The 17,283-nt window shown below is 36.6% G+C and overlaps 1 protein-coding gene across 1 annotated transcript; it reads left to right on the plus strand.

Moving 5' to 3' along the window:
* Nucleotides 1–14,488: 14,488 nt before the first annotated feature.
* LOC150100322 (uncharacterized) lies at nucleotides 14,489–16,322 on the plus strand. Its single transcript, XM_090402636.1, has 2 exons — nucleotides 14,489–15,225; nucleotides 15,422–16,322. The coding sequence occupies exons 1-2, from the start codon at nucleotides 14,489–14,491 to the stop codon at nucleotides 16,320–16,322; spliced, it is 1,638 nt and encodes a 545-aa protein (XP_090258762.1).
* The last annotated feature ends 961 nt before the right edge of the window (nucleotides 16,323–17,283 follow it).

Here is a 17,283-nt window from a genome sequence, read left to right on the forward strand (position 1 = left end):
AGGTCAGTGTCCTTCTCATAATAGCAGCAATCCTGTGTTACCTTCAACACCTTTGCAATATGTCCCCTAAACTTCAGGTTTCTATCAATCATCAACCCCAGATCTCTTGTCTCCCCTACTTCCTCCAGTATAACTCCTCCCATAGAGTAAGCAGCATCCCATCGATGTTTCCCAAACCTCAAGACCTTACATTTTGCTGCATTAAACCGACATCCCCCATTCATTTGCCCATCTATCTAGCTTATTTAAATCCTCTTGCAGGGCTACCACAGTATTACTAATAATCCTTCCCAGCTTCGCATCATCCGCAAACAACTGAATATCCCCCTGCAATCCACTGGCTATGTTATTGATATAAAGGTTAAACAATATAGGTCCTAGTACTGAGCCCTGTGGGACCCCACTTGTAACCCTCTGCCTCCTGGAAACTGCACCACCATACACAACTCTCTGATACCTATCAGACAGCCAATCCTGAATCCAGTTGACCAATCTGACATCCAGACCCATGTGCTGTAACTTAAATATCAGCTTATCATGTGGCACCCTGTCAAATGCCTTCGCCAAGTCTAAGAAAATTGCAGTATATGCCTTTCCCTCATCTAATGTTCTTTTAACTTTATTATAAAAGGCTAGCATATTGCTAAAACAAGAGCGTCCTTTCACAAATCCATGTTGATTCTCACAGATAACATTACCCTCATCTGCCCAATGCTGTATATGGTCCCTCACTACTTTCTCCAAGATCTTAACAACTACTGATGACACACAGACTGGCCTATAATTAGACACTTCCAGTCTGTTACCACCACCCTTATGCAATGGCACTTTACCTTCTTTCCATTCCCTGGGCACCTTTGCCAAAGCCAGACTTTCATTGAAAAGCCAGGTTAAAGGCACTGTCAATTCCCTAGCACATTCTCTCAAAACTCGTGGTGAAATACCATCCAGTCCCACAGCTTTACTGACATCCAGAGTACTCAGTATCTGAAACACACTCTCCTCCTGTACCTCCAGACCTCGAACCAGTCCTATCCCTCTAGCATTAAAACTGACTCCTCTAGGATGAAATACTCCAATAAAGTGTTCATTGAACAATTCCACTATGTCCTCTGCATCAGTCACTATTCCCATTTTTATCCCACAATATCATTCTTCCACAGTCATTCCTCCTCCTACTGACCACATAGCTAAAAAAATTCCCTAGGATTTTCTTTGGATCTTAGGGCCAATCTCCTCTCATATTCCAGTTTCGCTTTCCTTACTACACTAGTCACTCTTCTGGCCTGTGTCTTATATTCCTCATGCATCTCTTCACCTGTCTCCTTATATCTCTTCCATAGCCTCTTTTTCGCATGCAATTCCTGTTTAATATTGTTTGTCATCAACTTTACTCCAAATTGCATCCTCTTCTTCACTCGTGGTATACAACTTACCATTGCTGATAACAAACATTCTTTCACAATTTCCCATGCACTAGTGATATCCCTGCCTTCCAATTCCTCCCTCCATGAAACTTCCCGAAGTTGACGTCTAAGACTATTATAATCACCTGCCTTATAATTCCACATAAGTTCCTGCCTCTTTGATACTCCTGCATGTCTATTCATTTTCCAAGTCAACACCATATGGTCACTCTCTCCAACTGGTGGGAGAGACGTCAACTCAGTTATTATCAACTCTTCTGATGCTATAACCAAATCCAAAACTTTTGAACCTCTTGTTCCCTCTGTTACATGTTGCTTAAGACATTTGTCCCTCAAGAATTCTAGAAATTCCATTCCCCTATTGCTACATGCATCTTCCTCTCTCCAATTTATACTACTGAAGATAAAATCTCCCACTTGCCAAACTTAGCTGTCTAAACATCTCCTGGTCCCCATCCTCTGTGCTCCTGGGTCTGTAGCAACACCCCACTAAATATCCTGTCTTGCCTACCTCTACCTCACACCATATGCTCTCAAAATCAATTGTCTCACTTCCTTCCAAATTCTCCACTCTTAGAGGACATAGGTCATCACTTATCATAAGCAGTACCCCACCACCACGCTTTCCCCTCCTATCCTGATGAAAAATGCTATACCCAGCGACTTCTATTCCTGTTGTTATATCCCCTTCTGTCAACCACGTCTCAGTGATCGCAATAATTTTTGGCCAGGCTGATGCTATCTGCGCCACCAATTCCTCTCCCTTATTCCGGATACTCCTGGCATTAGTATAAAGCATATTAATGCCATTGTTTCTATACCCACCATTATCCCTTCTAGACTCCACTGGGCTCAGTGTTACCTGACATTGTCTCCCTTCTCCCAAGTATCCATTCCCACAAGAGGCCACCCCTGCTATCATCCTCCCTGGGACACACTGACTCGTTCAGAACAGCAATCTCTCCAGATGCCTACATCCTTCCTCATTCAAATGTAAATGGTCTCTCGCATACAATTCCTCTCTTTCCTCAAACGCACTCCAAGCATCTACATATACCAGTCCTCTCTTGTCACACATTCTCGCTATTATGCCATTCAATATCACTGCTCTTCTGCTCAGCTCATCATTATCATACCTAGGCAACACACACACTATTTTTCCTCTCTCTGTCTTCTTCCGTACAGTCTCAAGCAAAAATCTCATCTCTCTCGCTGCCCGGCTTACATTACCACTCAAGTCATTCGTTCCTACCATCACAATCATCTCATCCACCCTTTCACCTCTCTTAATTGCCATAGCCACCCTTTCTATTGTTCCTCCTGGCAAACACTCCTCACGCATCCTATCTTGAACACCACGGATCACTGAGTCGCCATACATTATTCTCACAGTTCCACTTATGTGGATCACAGAAAAATGATTGCATAAGTAAACCAAGTGTTAACTGACAGTTGTGAACAACAATTTCTAGAATCAAAGGCATACGGTCAGTTTCTTCCAAACTGGTCAGGTTTGTCGAGTCTTCTCAACAAACCTGACCAGAACAAAAACCAAAGAAAAAGGGCATATGATACTCAGGAATGAAGAAATTTTTCTCACTAGTACAAAAGTGGTTTCTAGATTACATCTTCTGTGTCTTTAGTTATTCTTTCTGATTTTCCTTTATTACAGGAGTTGGCATGCCTATTTATCAGGATCTAAAGGTTTTTATGGAAAATTATTGAAAATATTTTACCAGCTAGATTTGTCAAAGAATAGCATCTCTCCTCTTCAAATACAGGATATACATTTAAATCCCCACTGTAGCGCAGAATGTTTGTTAATATTTGTAGATGGTGGCGTATGGCTTGCACCTAACATATGGGCATTACTTACTGGAGATCAGAAGTAGCTTAAAACATACCGCACATTTAGTTGCCAGAGTAGATTTTCTGAATTATCTAATCTTAGTCCACCTATGGTACTAGTATTCCAGGTTTAGACTTTTTTATTGCCAAGACATGTCAGTAAAACTTAATTTTTATTATGACAATCTGAAATAAACTGAACTGCTTTGGTGTTATATAGGAGGAATAATAATAATAAACTCATTTTATCATTCTGCCTGTACAACGCTCATGCATCGAAACACATCTTGCCAAATTATATTTGACAAGATTATACTCTTGTTTTGCTTTTGTATGTTTTTTTTTTAATTTTTTTTTTTTTATGTGGGGCTCATATACAAGAGGTTGACTGATCAACCTATAGTATGTTAGTGCTGTATATGGGTAGTGGGTTGGGAAAGGAAAAACTTGTTTACATTTGATTTAAAAGCATGTATGTTGTATTCCCTGGGAAATATGTCAGGGGAAGACAGTACAGCAGTGCAGGGATGAAGGATGAGGAAAAGAAACTTGTTCTGTGGATTTCAGGGTGTACTGTGAAAGGATGTTGGGCAGCAGCAGCTGTACGTGTTCCAATGTGCTTAGTACAGAGTGGGGAAATTATTGATGCTATTTCAGATGAACATTTCCCATGGAAATATTTATAGAATATACAAATTGCAGAGACCAAACATCTATGCGAGAGTGAGGGGAGCAAGTTGGTAAGAGATGGGTCATTTATCAGTCTAATTGCTCTCCTCTGTAGTCAAGCATTTTGAGAGAGAGCTTTTAGGAGCCCCACTCCAAATGTGAGATCAATATTCAATAGCTGGGAAGATTTGTGATTTATATAAGGTTAACAGCTGTTTAGAACTGAATTAACGTCTTGAGCGAAAGATAAAACCTAGTTTTTTGGAAGCTGAGGATGTGAAGTATTTTCAAGACTAGGCAACTACTTGTATATAGTCAGTTAACTTAAATTGTCTTGGTATTCCATCATGCACAGTTTTCAGATCTGTATATTGTCATGCATTATGTGAGGGATCATTACTCAGACTGATTTTAATCATTGAGGTTTCATCAGTGGGAGATAAACCGATGGAGAGCCTAGACAAAAAAATCAATGCACAGAAGTCACATCTTCTGTGTACAAGTAGCAAAATTGTATGTCACCTTATTAAAAATATTCTGGATGAAAGATAGTTGTAACAAGGTTTACTCTTTACCCAAGCAACATGGACAAAAAAAGTATCTTTGTGAAATATCTTCATGATTAGGCCCGGTTATATATATATAAGCTGTTGACTTCACATCGAATTGCTTCATTATCACATAATTCATAGCACACCTGCTTTTGTGTGTGCATGTTGCCATGCATTATTATTAACTGATCTCCATGGAGTCAAGACTCATCACAGGAATTCTCCTTATATAGTCCAGAGAGGGCCTCTTGTTCTACCCTTGTCTCCCTTTACTCTGAAAAATCTCCACAATAATCTGACAATAGCCCTCACTAACTTATACATCTCAATCATATTCCCTCTCCTATTCATAAGGTTCTGCAAATTGCAATCTCTTAATTCATCTTCATATCCCACATCAACTTAGCAAATCTTTTCAGGACCCTCTTTAAGATATCTTAATTCCCTTCAAAACCAGGCAACTATATCTGCACACAGTAATCCATGTGCAGCCTCTATCTCTATCTGCCATCACTCCCAGACCTTTCACCGCCTTCAAAATTTCTCCACTAGTTAATTTTATACTTTGCATCACATCCTTGCCTACCAAATTTCAAATCCTTATATACTCTGCAAAAACAAATTGGTGGATCCACCCATCTGGCAACTCATACAGTCTATTCAGATTCCCCCACCCTTGTAAGACCACAGCATCTGCCTGACTCCTGTTCAAACTTAGCAACATGTGCAAACAGCTGAATATACCCAGTTAAACCTCTCCCAATATCATTAATATAGAAGATAAACAACAGTAGCTTCAAAACAGACCCCCTGTGGAACACCATCAGTAACCTTTCTCTTGTGGGATACTGCTCCTCAAACACAACTTGGCGATACCTATTTGACAACCAATCATCTATCCAACTCACCAGTCTCATCCATTCCAATTTAGTTACTTGTCATTTAGCAATCTATCAAAGGCTTTTGAAAAATCCATGTAAACCACTGTATTTAGTGAATTGATCACTTTATTGTAATACATATAAGCAAAATGATAAAACATGACCTTTTAACAAACATACAAACCATCACAGAGAACATTACTATTATTAACCCATTCTGATTCAATACTAGCTCTTAACATCCTCTCTAACACCTTAACAACAATCCCAGATATACAGATTAGCCTATAATTTGTGGCCTCAGTCTTATCTCCAATTATTAAGTGGACCAGTTTTATCTCTTTCCACTCCTTTGAAACATGCCCTATTGCAAAACTCATATTGTACAGGTATATGGTATACCAAGTGTTTTGTTAACTTCCTGTAGCATCATTTCAAAATACATGGTGATATGTAGTCAAGTGCTATTGTCTTTTTAACCTCAAGTTAACTTAATTCCTCATGCTCATATTCCATAGTGACAGGAAAAACTACCGTTTCCATCTCACTCACTATTAATCTCTCTTCCACCATACCCTCTATTATTATTACATAACACCTCCAGGGATTCCAGACTCATTGAGGGAGGGCACCTACTCTACAACTCTCAGGCTCCACCAACCGCAACTACCTTTATCTACCCCAACGCCATCCACCGCCAACCACAAACATCCATGCCCACGGCAGGATTCGAACCTGCAGCCTTTTGGCTGGAGAGCGGATACGCTAACCATTCGGCCAGTCAGGCCGGCATGGTTAGAGTATCCGCTGTCCAGCCTATCAAGCTCCCGTGATGTCACATGCTTGAGGATGTAATACCCTGATAAACTGCTCTTTTAATGCTGCAGCTATTTCCTCTGCAGTAGTCCAATGTACTATTTTCATCCACAAACATCATCCTCTCACAATCATTCTTTCTTTCTTCTACTTGCTACATGTTGAAAGAGCTGGCCTGGTTGGCCGAGTGATGAGCGTATCCAGTCAAAAGGCTGAGGGGGGGGGGGGGTTCGAATCCTGCCATGGGCATGGATGTTTGTACTTGTCTGTGAAAATACTAGTGGTGTAGATGATGAAAGTAATTGTAGATTGAGTGGTGGAGACAGAGAGTAGTAAAGTAGGAGCCCTCCCTCGATGGGTCTTTGGACTCCCTGGAAGTGTCATGTAATAATAATAATAATAACTCTAGGATTTTTCTTGGCTCGATCTGCTAGTTTCTGCTCATAGTGCACTTTTGCTGTCCTTACCAACCAGGTCACCTTGTTGGCTTTCTCTTTATACTCCTATTGTAACTGATTATTAACCTTCATCTTGCTACCTCCATTAAGCTTTCTTTTTCCAGACTGCATGTTTAATCACTTCTTTATCCATTTTACTCCTACTTTATTTTGCCATTTCACCTTTGAATATGCTCAGACACTGCTGTTGTTATATATCTTCTAATCAATGCCCAAGCAACAACTGTCATTACAAAAAAGGTGTTTATTGAGGACTCCCTTAATGATGTAATTGATGTGCAGGCAACAACCTCTATATGCATATAACCTAGTTGTGAAGATGTGCAAATTTGTGTGTTGGCACACATCAGTAAAGGATAAAAAGAACATAATTTCTTGTAAAGTATAAATTATGTTTTTTGATCAAGCAAAACTGTCTAAAACTAGAAAATTGTGTTTCAAACTTATTGTATTTTGTGTTGGCACTGGTTGGTAACAAACTGAAAAGTATTTCTTCCCTTCCATTAAAATATGTGCTTTTGATGAAATGAAATGGACTGAGCCGCAACAAGGTAAAAAAACTGAATTTCCTACCAGTTCTAGGGAAATTGAAACCAAATTTTGGTTATAATGCTGGATTTTATTAATCTTTTGAACATAAAATACTGTTTGCAAAAGATTTCATTTCAGTTGCCATTTATGCTATCCTAGTTAACCAAATAGGTACTGTCCCTACTCTCCAAAAAATATGCCATGAATTTGGATCCCACTGTGGCATGGACATTTGTGAATGTCTTTATAGGTGGTAATTTTCAGTGTCCCGTGAAACCACCACTCTACTTAATGGAGACTTAAAGTGGCTTGAAAAAGTGAGTACCATTTTTTGTCTCTAGGACAGGATTTTTGGATTATATACCCCCTAGCTCAACCATGATCATGGTTTATAACCAGATCCAGTTTATCCTGGTACTAGGTGCCCATGCTGAGTGTGTCCGTTCACAGTTTCCAGTAATCAATATCCAGGCTCATTGGAAAGAATTTTTTTTTAAATCAAACTTTGTCAAAATTACTACCAAACAATTTTATTTTAGAAAATTAGCAATTATTTTCAAAATTAGGAAATCATTTTATTATCATCTTACTGATAATCATCTTATGTGGTTGCCATAAACATTTCAAAGGCATCTGATTGGGTTTGGTACAGGAGTCTACTTAAACTGCCATCCTATGGTCTGCCTTCCATACTCTGCAACTGAGTGCAAACTTTTTCAATGGTTGCTCACTATGTGTCATGGTGGATGGTTTCTGCCATGACACATAGAATATAAGTGAATATAAATGAATATTGCTCTCAGACTTCCAATCCTATCCATAACTTCACTGATGACAGTACACTCCATTCCTCCTTTTCATTTAACAAACCTTGCAATGCTCAAGTATTAGAATTCTCAACCACCACGACCAGTGACCTGAACTCCGATCTCCTAGCTATATCCCAATGGGACAAGGACAACTGTGTAGACTTCAATACCACCAAAACTCAGTCCTGTTTGATCTCTTGCAAGAAAGAGCCCATATTCCTCCCCCTTACCTTCAATAATACTGAGATATCCAAACACAATCAAATTTCTCTTCTTGGACTGACCTGCACCTCCAATCTTTCTGGTATAACCAGATGTCAACTAGAGCTTCTACAGCTGCCAAAAAAATTGGTGTACTTTTTCACACAAGATGCTACTTCACACCTTCACAGCTGCTAACTTTATACGAATCCCATATCTGCCCAACCATGGAATAAAGCTCCCATATTTGGGGTGGTGCAATAAAATCCTCTCTAAGCTTGCTCAGTTCTATCCAGAAGAGAGCAATCCAACTAATTAATGATCCCTCTCTCACAGATGTTCAGTTTCTACCTTATGCCTCTTCTACAGATACCTTCATGGACAGTGTTTTGCTGAACTGGCTACTATTATTCCTCCACTCTCCTCCAAAATTATTAGAACAAGAGCCACTGCTAACCAACACTCTTTTACAGTTCATCTTGAAACTCACTGAACCAACCTCACTGCCTCCTCTTTCATTCTATCTGCTCCTGTTCTTTAGAAGTCTCCTTCACTCTGCCTTCATTAAAGATCACAACTTTCAGCTGTTCAAATAAAATGTGAATAGATTCCTCCTTTCTTCTATTCCTCTTGCCCATACACACATGGCACTAATGTGCTATAGGTCTTGTGGCCTTTTGTATGTAAATCAGATATAAAAAATCAATTAACATTCTGAGAACCTAACATGAACTCATTTAGTTTGTGCCTTATTTATCTGGAAGAAAAAAAATGATTAGCCAATTTTTTCTATGGTTGTTACTGTCTATAACAGTGTTTTCTCAGGCTCTGTTATATCATTGTCCTCTTCCTCATAAACACAAATAACCTTCACTAACTGGCCGCAAGTGCAGTAGCTTTGCTGATGATACATCATTCCTCCTGCTTATATAACAAACCTCAAATAACAGTACTCAAACATCCCAAGTTTCAAGATTTTCTAGTGCTAGAGCACTAAACATCCTTTAGTGATGGGATCATAACTGTCACTTTCAATGCAAGCAAAATACAGTTGTCTTTTTTTTTTTTTTTAAACTCATAAAAAAGAACTCAGTCCATCTTCCCTTATCTTGATAATACTTATATGCTCACCACACAGGACCAGATTTCTACTCTTGGAACTGACATAGTAGTGCTTCACTAGATAAACAACAGCAAGAGAGAAAAAAATATAATTTACTGACCTTACTAATATTTTGCTGGTTTTCTACCCAGTGTCTTCAGAGCACAAATTACAACTGTGTACACAGCACTCAAATAAATCATTGTACAAGTAATTGAAATTTTAACTGAAAAAACAAGTAATATCATTACATATGCCCCCCCCCCCCCCAGGAGCTAGATACCCATAAGAGAAGTCAGACTATTTGGTCTTACAATGGGTGTCTCCCAGATCTTTGGCAAAGTAATGTAGCCATACTTGTGAGGTTAAGGGAGGGTGGTAGCCAGGGACGGATTAAGATCCATAGAGGCCCTAAGCACTTAAATGATTTTGGTGCCCCATATATATGTAATTCAAAATATAAACAATAATAAACCATAAAATAAATTTTTATTTTTCAAAATGAAACAAACCTTATAGTAAGATGGGAAATAATGGTTATTTTTGTATACTTCAACTTTATTTAGATTTGAAAAGTTTTGTCCTACTTTTTTTAATTTCAATGTCTTTGATCAGATCTGCAAAATTAATCTTATATAACACATCTGATTCTATATTTAGTAGAGATAAGGCATTCAACCTGCCTTGTTGCATAGTTGTTCTGATGAAATTTTTAATATACTTCAACTGAGAAAATGAACGCTCAGCTGAGCAATTTGTGACCATTAATGTTAAAAATATACAAAAGGCAATGTCTACATTTGGAAAGGCACACTCAATATTGTCTTCTACAATTATTTTATAAAGTTCAGCATGACTGAATCTTGTTTTTACATTTTTTGTTGCACTGAACTTATGGCGCACATATGAGTGAAACTGCTGAAGCTCAGCTGAGAAATTAGTGTTCAGGTCCTCTGGGTAAGCATCAATCCGCTTTTGACAAACCCTTCGATTTCAGTAGATAATGAAGTCACTGAAGTAGCATTATGTGGCACATCACTTAGAAAAGAAAATCTCTCTGATATTTCTTTGTATATCTCTCCTCTTCTTCTCATCTCAGTTTCAAGTTTGTCAACAATTGTGTAAAAGGTGGTGATACGAAATTTATCTCTGGCATTCAGATATACTTCTGGAGCATCTCCTTGGGTACCTTCTTTCTGATATGTTTGCGAGTTTGAGCTGCCTTGTAATCAACATCTGGTAGCACTTCCTTTGTAGCTGCTTCATATCTTTCAAATTCATTTCGTGAAGTGCACAATTGGTCAGCTAATGATCCATACAGATCTGCACATGTTTTTAAGTTCACATCCTCATTCTGTAGAACTTGGCTTACTCTATGAAAATTTTACAAAATCTCATCCCAAAAGTTCAACATAAAAACGAATTCTAGCTCTTGCATCTTATCTGCTTCTCTTCTAGTATCTCCCTTTTGTGACTGGCCTTCGGCTATACAGTCTAACGCTTCTAAAATTTGAAGGAAAGATTTCAAAATTGCTGCTGTTGCCATACCATGTGCCTCCCATCTGGTATCAGAGAGGGATATTTTAAGACCTTTTCAATACAACCTTTAAGAACTGTCCACCGGCTGGTTGAGGCTGAAAAAAAGGTATAGAGCAACTGCACTGTAGAGAAGAAATTAACCGCCTCTTGACAGCAGTCAACAGCACTTCGGCCTACCGAATTTAGTGAATGAGCTGCACAGGGCATATATATAACAAACTTGTTTGTTTCTAAAATTTTTTGCTGCATTCCCTTATAATGCCCAGACATGTTAGCAGCATTGTCATAAGACTGACCCCTACATTTTGAAAAGTTTAGCTGACAAACTTTATGTAAGTACTGCAACATCTGATTTGCTATTTCCTCACCGGTATGGCTTTTCATTTCCAGAAAGATTAAAAAGCGATCAATAGGCTGTCCATCTTTTAAGTACAACACTTAACTGGTCGATATGTGACAGATCTGGTGTTGAATCAACTGACAAACTAAAATAACCAGAAGATTTTACTTCATCAACAATAAGCACGTGGACCTTATGAGCCATCATTTGAATGAGTTCCTCACAAGTGGCTTTGGACAGATAAGAAGGATTTCCTTTGCCACAATTTCCATATTTCGCAATGTGACCTGCTAAAAACAGATCAAACTGACTTATGAGTTCAAGCAGCCCTAAAAAGTTCCCATTTTGCAATGATCTAAATCTTTCTTCTGTTCCTCGAAAAGCCAAGCCACGTTCAGCTAACGTACAATTAACAGCTATGACACGCCTCAGGACATGTTCCCAGTAATTGCACTCTTTCTGAATTTGTTTTTCCAACTATTGTCCCAACCCTACACTTTGTCTGTGAGTTAAGTATGTTAGCATAGAGTCTCGGTGAGTAGTGCTTTTTTCATGTTGATCAATTACAATAGTATTTCGCCAGTCACTGAACCCTTCTCTTGTAACAAAATGTGAGAAATTTTTAGGAGCAAACGGTTTACAAACAAAACAATAAACTGATCCCGTTGATGGTGAATACAATAACCACTCTCTCTTGTATTCCTCACCATTAGCTTTTGTCCCAACAAAAAAAGTTTCTGCAAACAGTATCTTACTGGTTTGCCACTACTGAAATGTCGGTAAGACTTGTCAAATGGCCCATTGTGGTGTTGACAGTCACTGGGTCCACAAATAGTCCAATAAGCCACATTATCAGCAGAGAAATCAAGCCACAACCCTGGATCTTTTGCTATATTTACTTCATCTTTTGCAGACTGAATCATTTCATCACCATCACCGTGGCCCACTAAACTTGCATTTTCAGCAATTATTTCAACCTCAGAATGTTTTGTAAAGCAACTTGCATCAACATTTGCAGTAGAGATATCAAGTGAATTTACAGACAAAGTGAGGTCAGTAGTGAGACATGTGCTAGATGAACCTGCTTGTGACACCTTGATGATTCCAACATCATCATATTTTGATTTTGAAGTGATCAAAGTGGTATTTAGGTCCACTTCTGATGACGGAGATTGGCTCTTATCAGGAATTGGTACATAATGTTGTGGAACTTGTGTGAAGAAATCGGTCAGCTTTGCAGTCTTGGAATCTAATTCCAAAGTCTCCTCTTGTTTCTTTTTTGATAGTTTTCGCTTTTGTGCACCACTTAACTGAACACGTTTCATCTTGGTTCTTGGGATCTGTTAAATACAGAAATAAAAAGATTATTTTGCTGAATATTAGGTGGCAATCAACACAGTTACACATATCACAGGCAATATCATACGAACAATTTAATTTTCAGCTTACAGCTGAAAATTAAATTAATGTATTATTTATTGTATTTTAAATTAATGTATTAATTTTAATTAATTTATTTTTAATTAATAAATTTATTTTTTAATTAATTAGGGGGTACTTGGTAATAATGAAAATTTAAGAAGGGGTATAAGGATATCTGAAGTTTGAGAAACACTGCCCTAATTGGATGACTACCATCCACATAAATTACAACTGGATGAAGTTGATTAGCTGAATTAACCTCGATTGCATTAAAAAAAAAATCATTACCGGATGGCATTTCGCTGGGAGGTTTGTGTAAAGAAGGTTCGCAGTTCAGATAAGTTTTTTGACTAATTAATTGTAAATAAGTGCGTGTTTTTGTGTAAGAGTTGAAGTTGAGTGCTTGCAGCATTTGTAGTGTTTGGGCTTGTTTGTTTGTGTTTACAAAATCATTTAACTTAGAGTGGAGTATAGTAAACAGCAAAGAAAAGAATGGTGGCAGCTTTGTTTTTACAAGAGTTTAATTTTGATTTTAGTCATGTCGTGAAAGGTGAGGTGTGCTATATATATATATATAAAAATTATCGATATTTATGGAAGCAGGGTGTCCTCAAAGTGTCTTCTAAATGCAGACTTGATGGGCAGTAACAGGGGCGGACTTAGGCATGGGCTTCAGCCCAGGGCCACGTTCAATCAAAGGGCCCCCTTCACGGTCAAAAAAATAAAAATAATTTAAATTACAAATTTAAGAAAAAATAAATTATACAAAATTTTTTCGTACCTAGGTAACGTTAAAATCGTTAATTTGCAACATTATTGGATTTGGATTAAATATCAAATATCAATATTTTAAATGACAGAAAATAGTAAATACGGCTCTGTCTTCTATCGCCTCTGTCGTTAGTCGGTAAAATCAAAATATACTTTGTCATTTGTCAATTATGCAAATAATATAACAACGTTGGAATGGGAGTGCAAGTCTAGCTCATCCAGCTCATCTAAAGCTTGTTAGCTTAGCTCTCACATATACTTTCTGCTCTCACTGTTTGACATTTTAGGTTATGTATAGCACAGTATAGTTGAATATTAAATAGTTATTTGTTTGGTGAAGTGTACTGTTCAGGTGTTTCGTTTCTTCACTGGTAAGTATCAGCAAAGTTTACTAAATAAATATACATTAAACGTTAAACAACCTAATATGGTGGTGGATTTTTTTTAGTTTTTTTTTTTATTTCTTTTCAGATTAAATAAATACCTAAAAAATATTTGGTAGAAAATATAAAAGCGGAGCTGAAAATCGAAAAATACAATTAAATAAAGAAAAAGAAAGAAAGAAGTAAATGCCAAAATTTCAAATTTTTTTGTATTGGAAAATAAAAATGAAAATCTAAACGATATAGGTGCAGTAATAAGCGAAAGAGAGAAGAACTTAACCAAAGAGAAACAGAAAAAACAACAAAATGTATATAACAATAACGAATTACTAGGACTAAAATCACACGCGAGAACCTCTAAAAACAATGTTGACTTTGACAGACATTCAGTATCAGATAAAAATATACAAGACCTAGATGATGACCAGCTCTCTGAAGTCTCTGTTGCTGTTTTGTAAGAAGATAGTGATAAAGAGGCAGAAGGGGCTTTAAAAAATGCAGAGTTGCTTGCTAAATATGTTGACGTAGGTGTGTGGCCTACACAGCTAAATGATAATTGTCTTAATCACTGTCTCTCACATGAAAGGACTTATTTCCAAAATAAAGATCCAAAAAATATATATCCAGTTTCAACAAGGTATTACAAAGAACAAAACAGATCATTTTCAAATAAGTTCTTTGCGAAAAAAATTAAAAATGGTCAATTATTGGAAAGGTCTTGGTTGTGCTATTCTACCAGTATGGGAAGTGTTTTTTGTCTAGTGTGCAAACGTTTCTCTGAAATCCCTTCTCAATACACAACTGGATTCTCTGACTGGAAAAATATAGGACCATGTTTAGAAAGTCACGAAAATTCTAATGAACATAGGAAATCATTGTTAGTATGGTTAACACATAAAGAAAATAAGTCTGTTATTGGCACACAGTTGCAGGAGCAACTAAGAAAAGATACAGAATATTACCACAATGTCCTAAAACGTGTTATTGCATTTGTGAAATATTTAAGTGTAAGAGGCTTAGCATTCAGAGGTCATGAGGAAATATTTGGCTCTCCGCACAATGGTAATTTTATGGGGGCTCTGGAATTACTAGCAGAGTTCGATCCATTCATGTGCAAACATATCCAACAACGAGAACTGCGACCAAAGCCTTTCACTTCGTATTTATCAAAAACAGTTTATGAACAAATAATAGAGATTATGGGAAAACAAGTAATAAAAAGAATGATAGCTGAAATAAATAGTGACAATGCAAAGTACTACTCAATTGTGATGGACTCGACACAAGATTTGTCCCGCAATGACCAACTAGCTATTATAGTACAATATTGTTTTGAGGGAAAAGTGTATGAAAGATGTGTATCTTTCATCAAAATTTGTAGTCACATTGGCCTATCTTTATTCAATTCCTTACAAGAATTTCTAGAAAAAATGGACTGCCATTGGATAATTGTCGAGGACAGTCTTTTGACAATGTGGCAAATATGTCCGGCTTATACAATGGTGTGCAAGCACATCTCAAACAAAAAAAATAAATACGCTGATTATGTGCCGTGTGCTGCACATTCCCTAAATCTAGTTGGAGGAGAAGCGATTCAAGTTGCAACTCAAATTTTGAACTTTTTTTGGAATAGTGCAACAAATATATGTTTTCTTTTCTGCATCTACCCATAGGTGGGAGCTTCTAAATTGTGAAACAAAACTAAAATTTTCGATAAAAGGTTTAAGCCAGACTAGATGGTCTTGTCACGATGATGCTGTTAGAGCTTTAAAAAATAGTTACAGTGATATCATGAACATATTAAAAAAGTTTAGTGACAATATAGATGAGAAACTTGAAAGAGAGGCACAGAAATTACATAATGATTTGGCAAAACTTGAAACTGCTATTTTAACTGTTTTTTGGGAAGAAATTTTAGAGAGATTCAATTTAGTTAACAAAAAAGTTCAAACCCCAGGCTTAGACATATGTGAAGGTGAGAAATTGATTACGTCATTGGAAGTATTCGTGATCAACTTACGAGAACAATCAGATCAGAAACTAAATGAATACGAGGAGACAGCCAAAAAATTAAGTACTAGTGTGGAAAAAGAATACAGCGATTTAAAAAAGAGACGTATTACTTCAAAATTTTCGGAAAAATCTACAGAGAAAGTTTCACTAAATGAAGCAGAAAAATTTAAATGGGATAAGCTATACGTTGCATTAGATAAGTTGATTATGAATTTAAACAGAAGAGGCCATGTCTACAAAGAATTTAGCAAAAGATTCAAATTTTTAATGGATTTGCAAATCATTAATATCGAAAATATTGACTTGGAAAGTGCACGTAATGTTATTGATTATTATTCGGATGATATAGACGAACATTTAGTCAATGAATGCATTCAATTAAAATCCTACTTACACACTAAGCCAGACTCACATGACTCATGCAGTGATATATTCAAGCTAATTTATGAAAAGAAACTAGTCAATGTTTTTCCGAATTGCTATACAATCTTAAAATTTTTTTCGCCTTGCCAATCACCAGCTGTGAGGCAAAGTGATCCTTCTCCAGGATGTCCTATATAGAAAACAAATATAGGACAACAATGATGAATGAAAGATTAAATTATTTATCAATTCTTTCCATAAACTGTGATTTAACCAAAGAATTACAATGTGATGATCAAATAAAAGAATTTGCAGTGCAAAAATGCAGAAGAGTTATTCTTTAAATGTCTCTTTAATGTATTAAAAAAACTTACATTATATAACTCCTGGAATGTTTTATTTATTTTATTTTTAAGAATAAGTATTATTATTTTTTTCTTAGGCTTTATTCTTGACGTGAGAATTTGTTTTGTTTTTTTGTTTGTTACTAAAAGTAATACGTAATATATTTTATTTTTTATTTATGTTCGATGTTTGTTATGTATACAAAACCTTTTTTCATTATAACTGTATATAAAAATTTGTATATCCAAGTGCATCAAATAAAATAAAAAAGTTCTTCAATGTCTGTTGCCTATAATTTTTTCTATTAAAAAAGGATAAAAAAAACAGTTTTTTGACAAAATGGCAAATGAGTCACCACAACTAACCCAAACTTGGGTTAATTTTGGTTAGTTTTATAGGCCCCCAAAGAGCGTTAGTCCAGGGCCCCCAAAGTTAACGGTTCACCACTGGGCAGTAATGTATCAGTAATTGAAAGTGCTAGTAGTGAGAATACCCCAAGAAGTGGCATTCTTGGATGAGTGTTCATCTGAAAGCAAAGAGAGGCACTATAAAAGTGCAGCAATATACTGGTAAAAAAAAAAAAAGTTTAAAAAAAAAAAGCAAACAAGTAATCTACTGAACAAAGCAATCGATGATAGTAAGAATGAAAAACGCAATACGAACGTACTGGAAGTGTTGAAAAAACAGAATGCAATTAATGGTAAGGTAGTTTGTGCCATTCACAGCAAACAAGCATATATGACTGGCAATAAAATAGAGAGAGAATGATAACAATAAAATGATGCAAAATTTGAAAACTGAGTTGGTGAAGATG

This window comes from Typopeltis vanoorti, chromosome 13 (genome assembly GCF_054136105.1).
Source record: "Typopeltis vanoorti isolate ZY-2024b chromosome 13, IOZ_Tvanoo_1.0, whole genome shotgun sequence".
Lineage (NCBI taxonomy): Eukaryota > Metazoa > Arthropoda > Arachnida > Uropygi > Thelyphonidae > Typopeltis > Typopeltis vanoorti.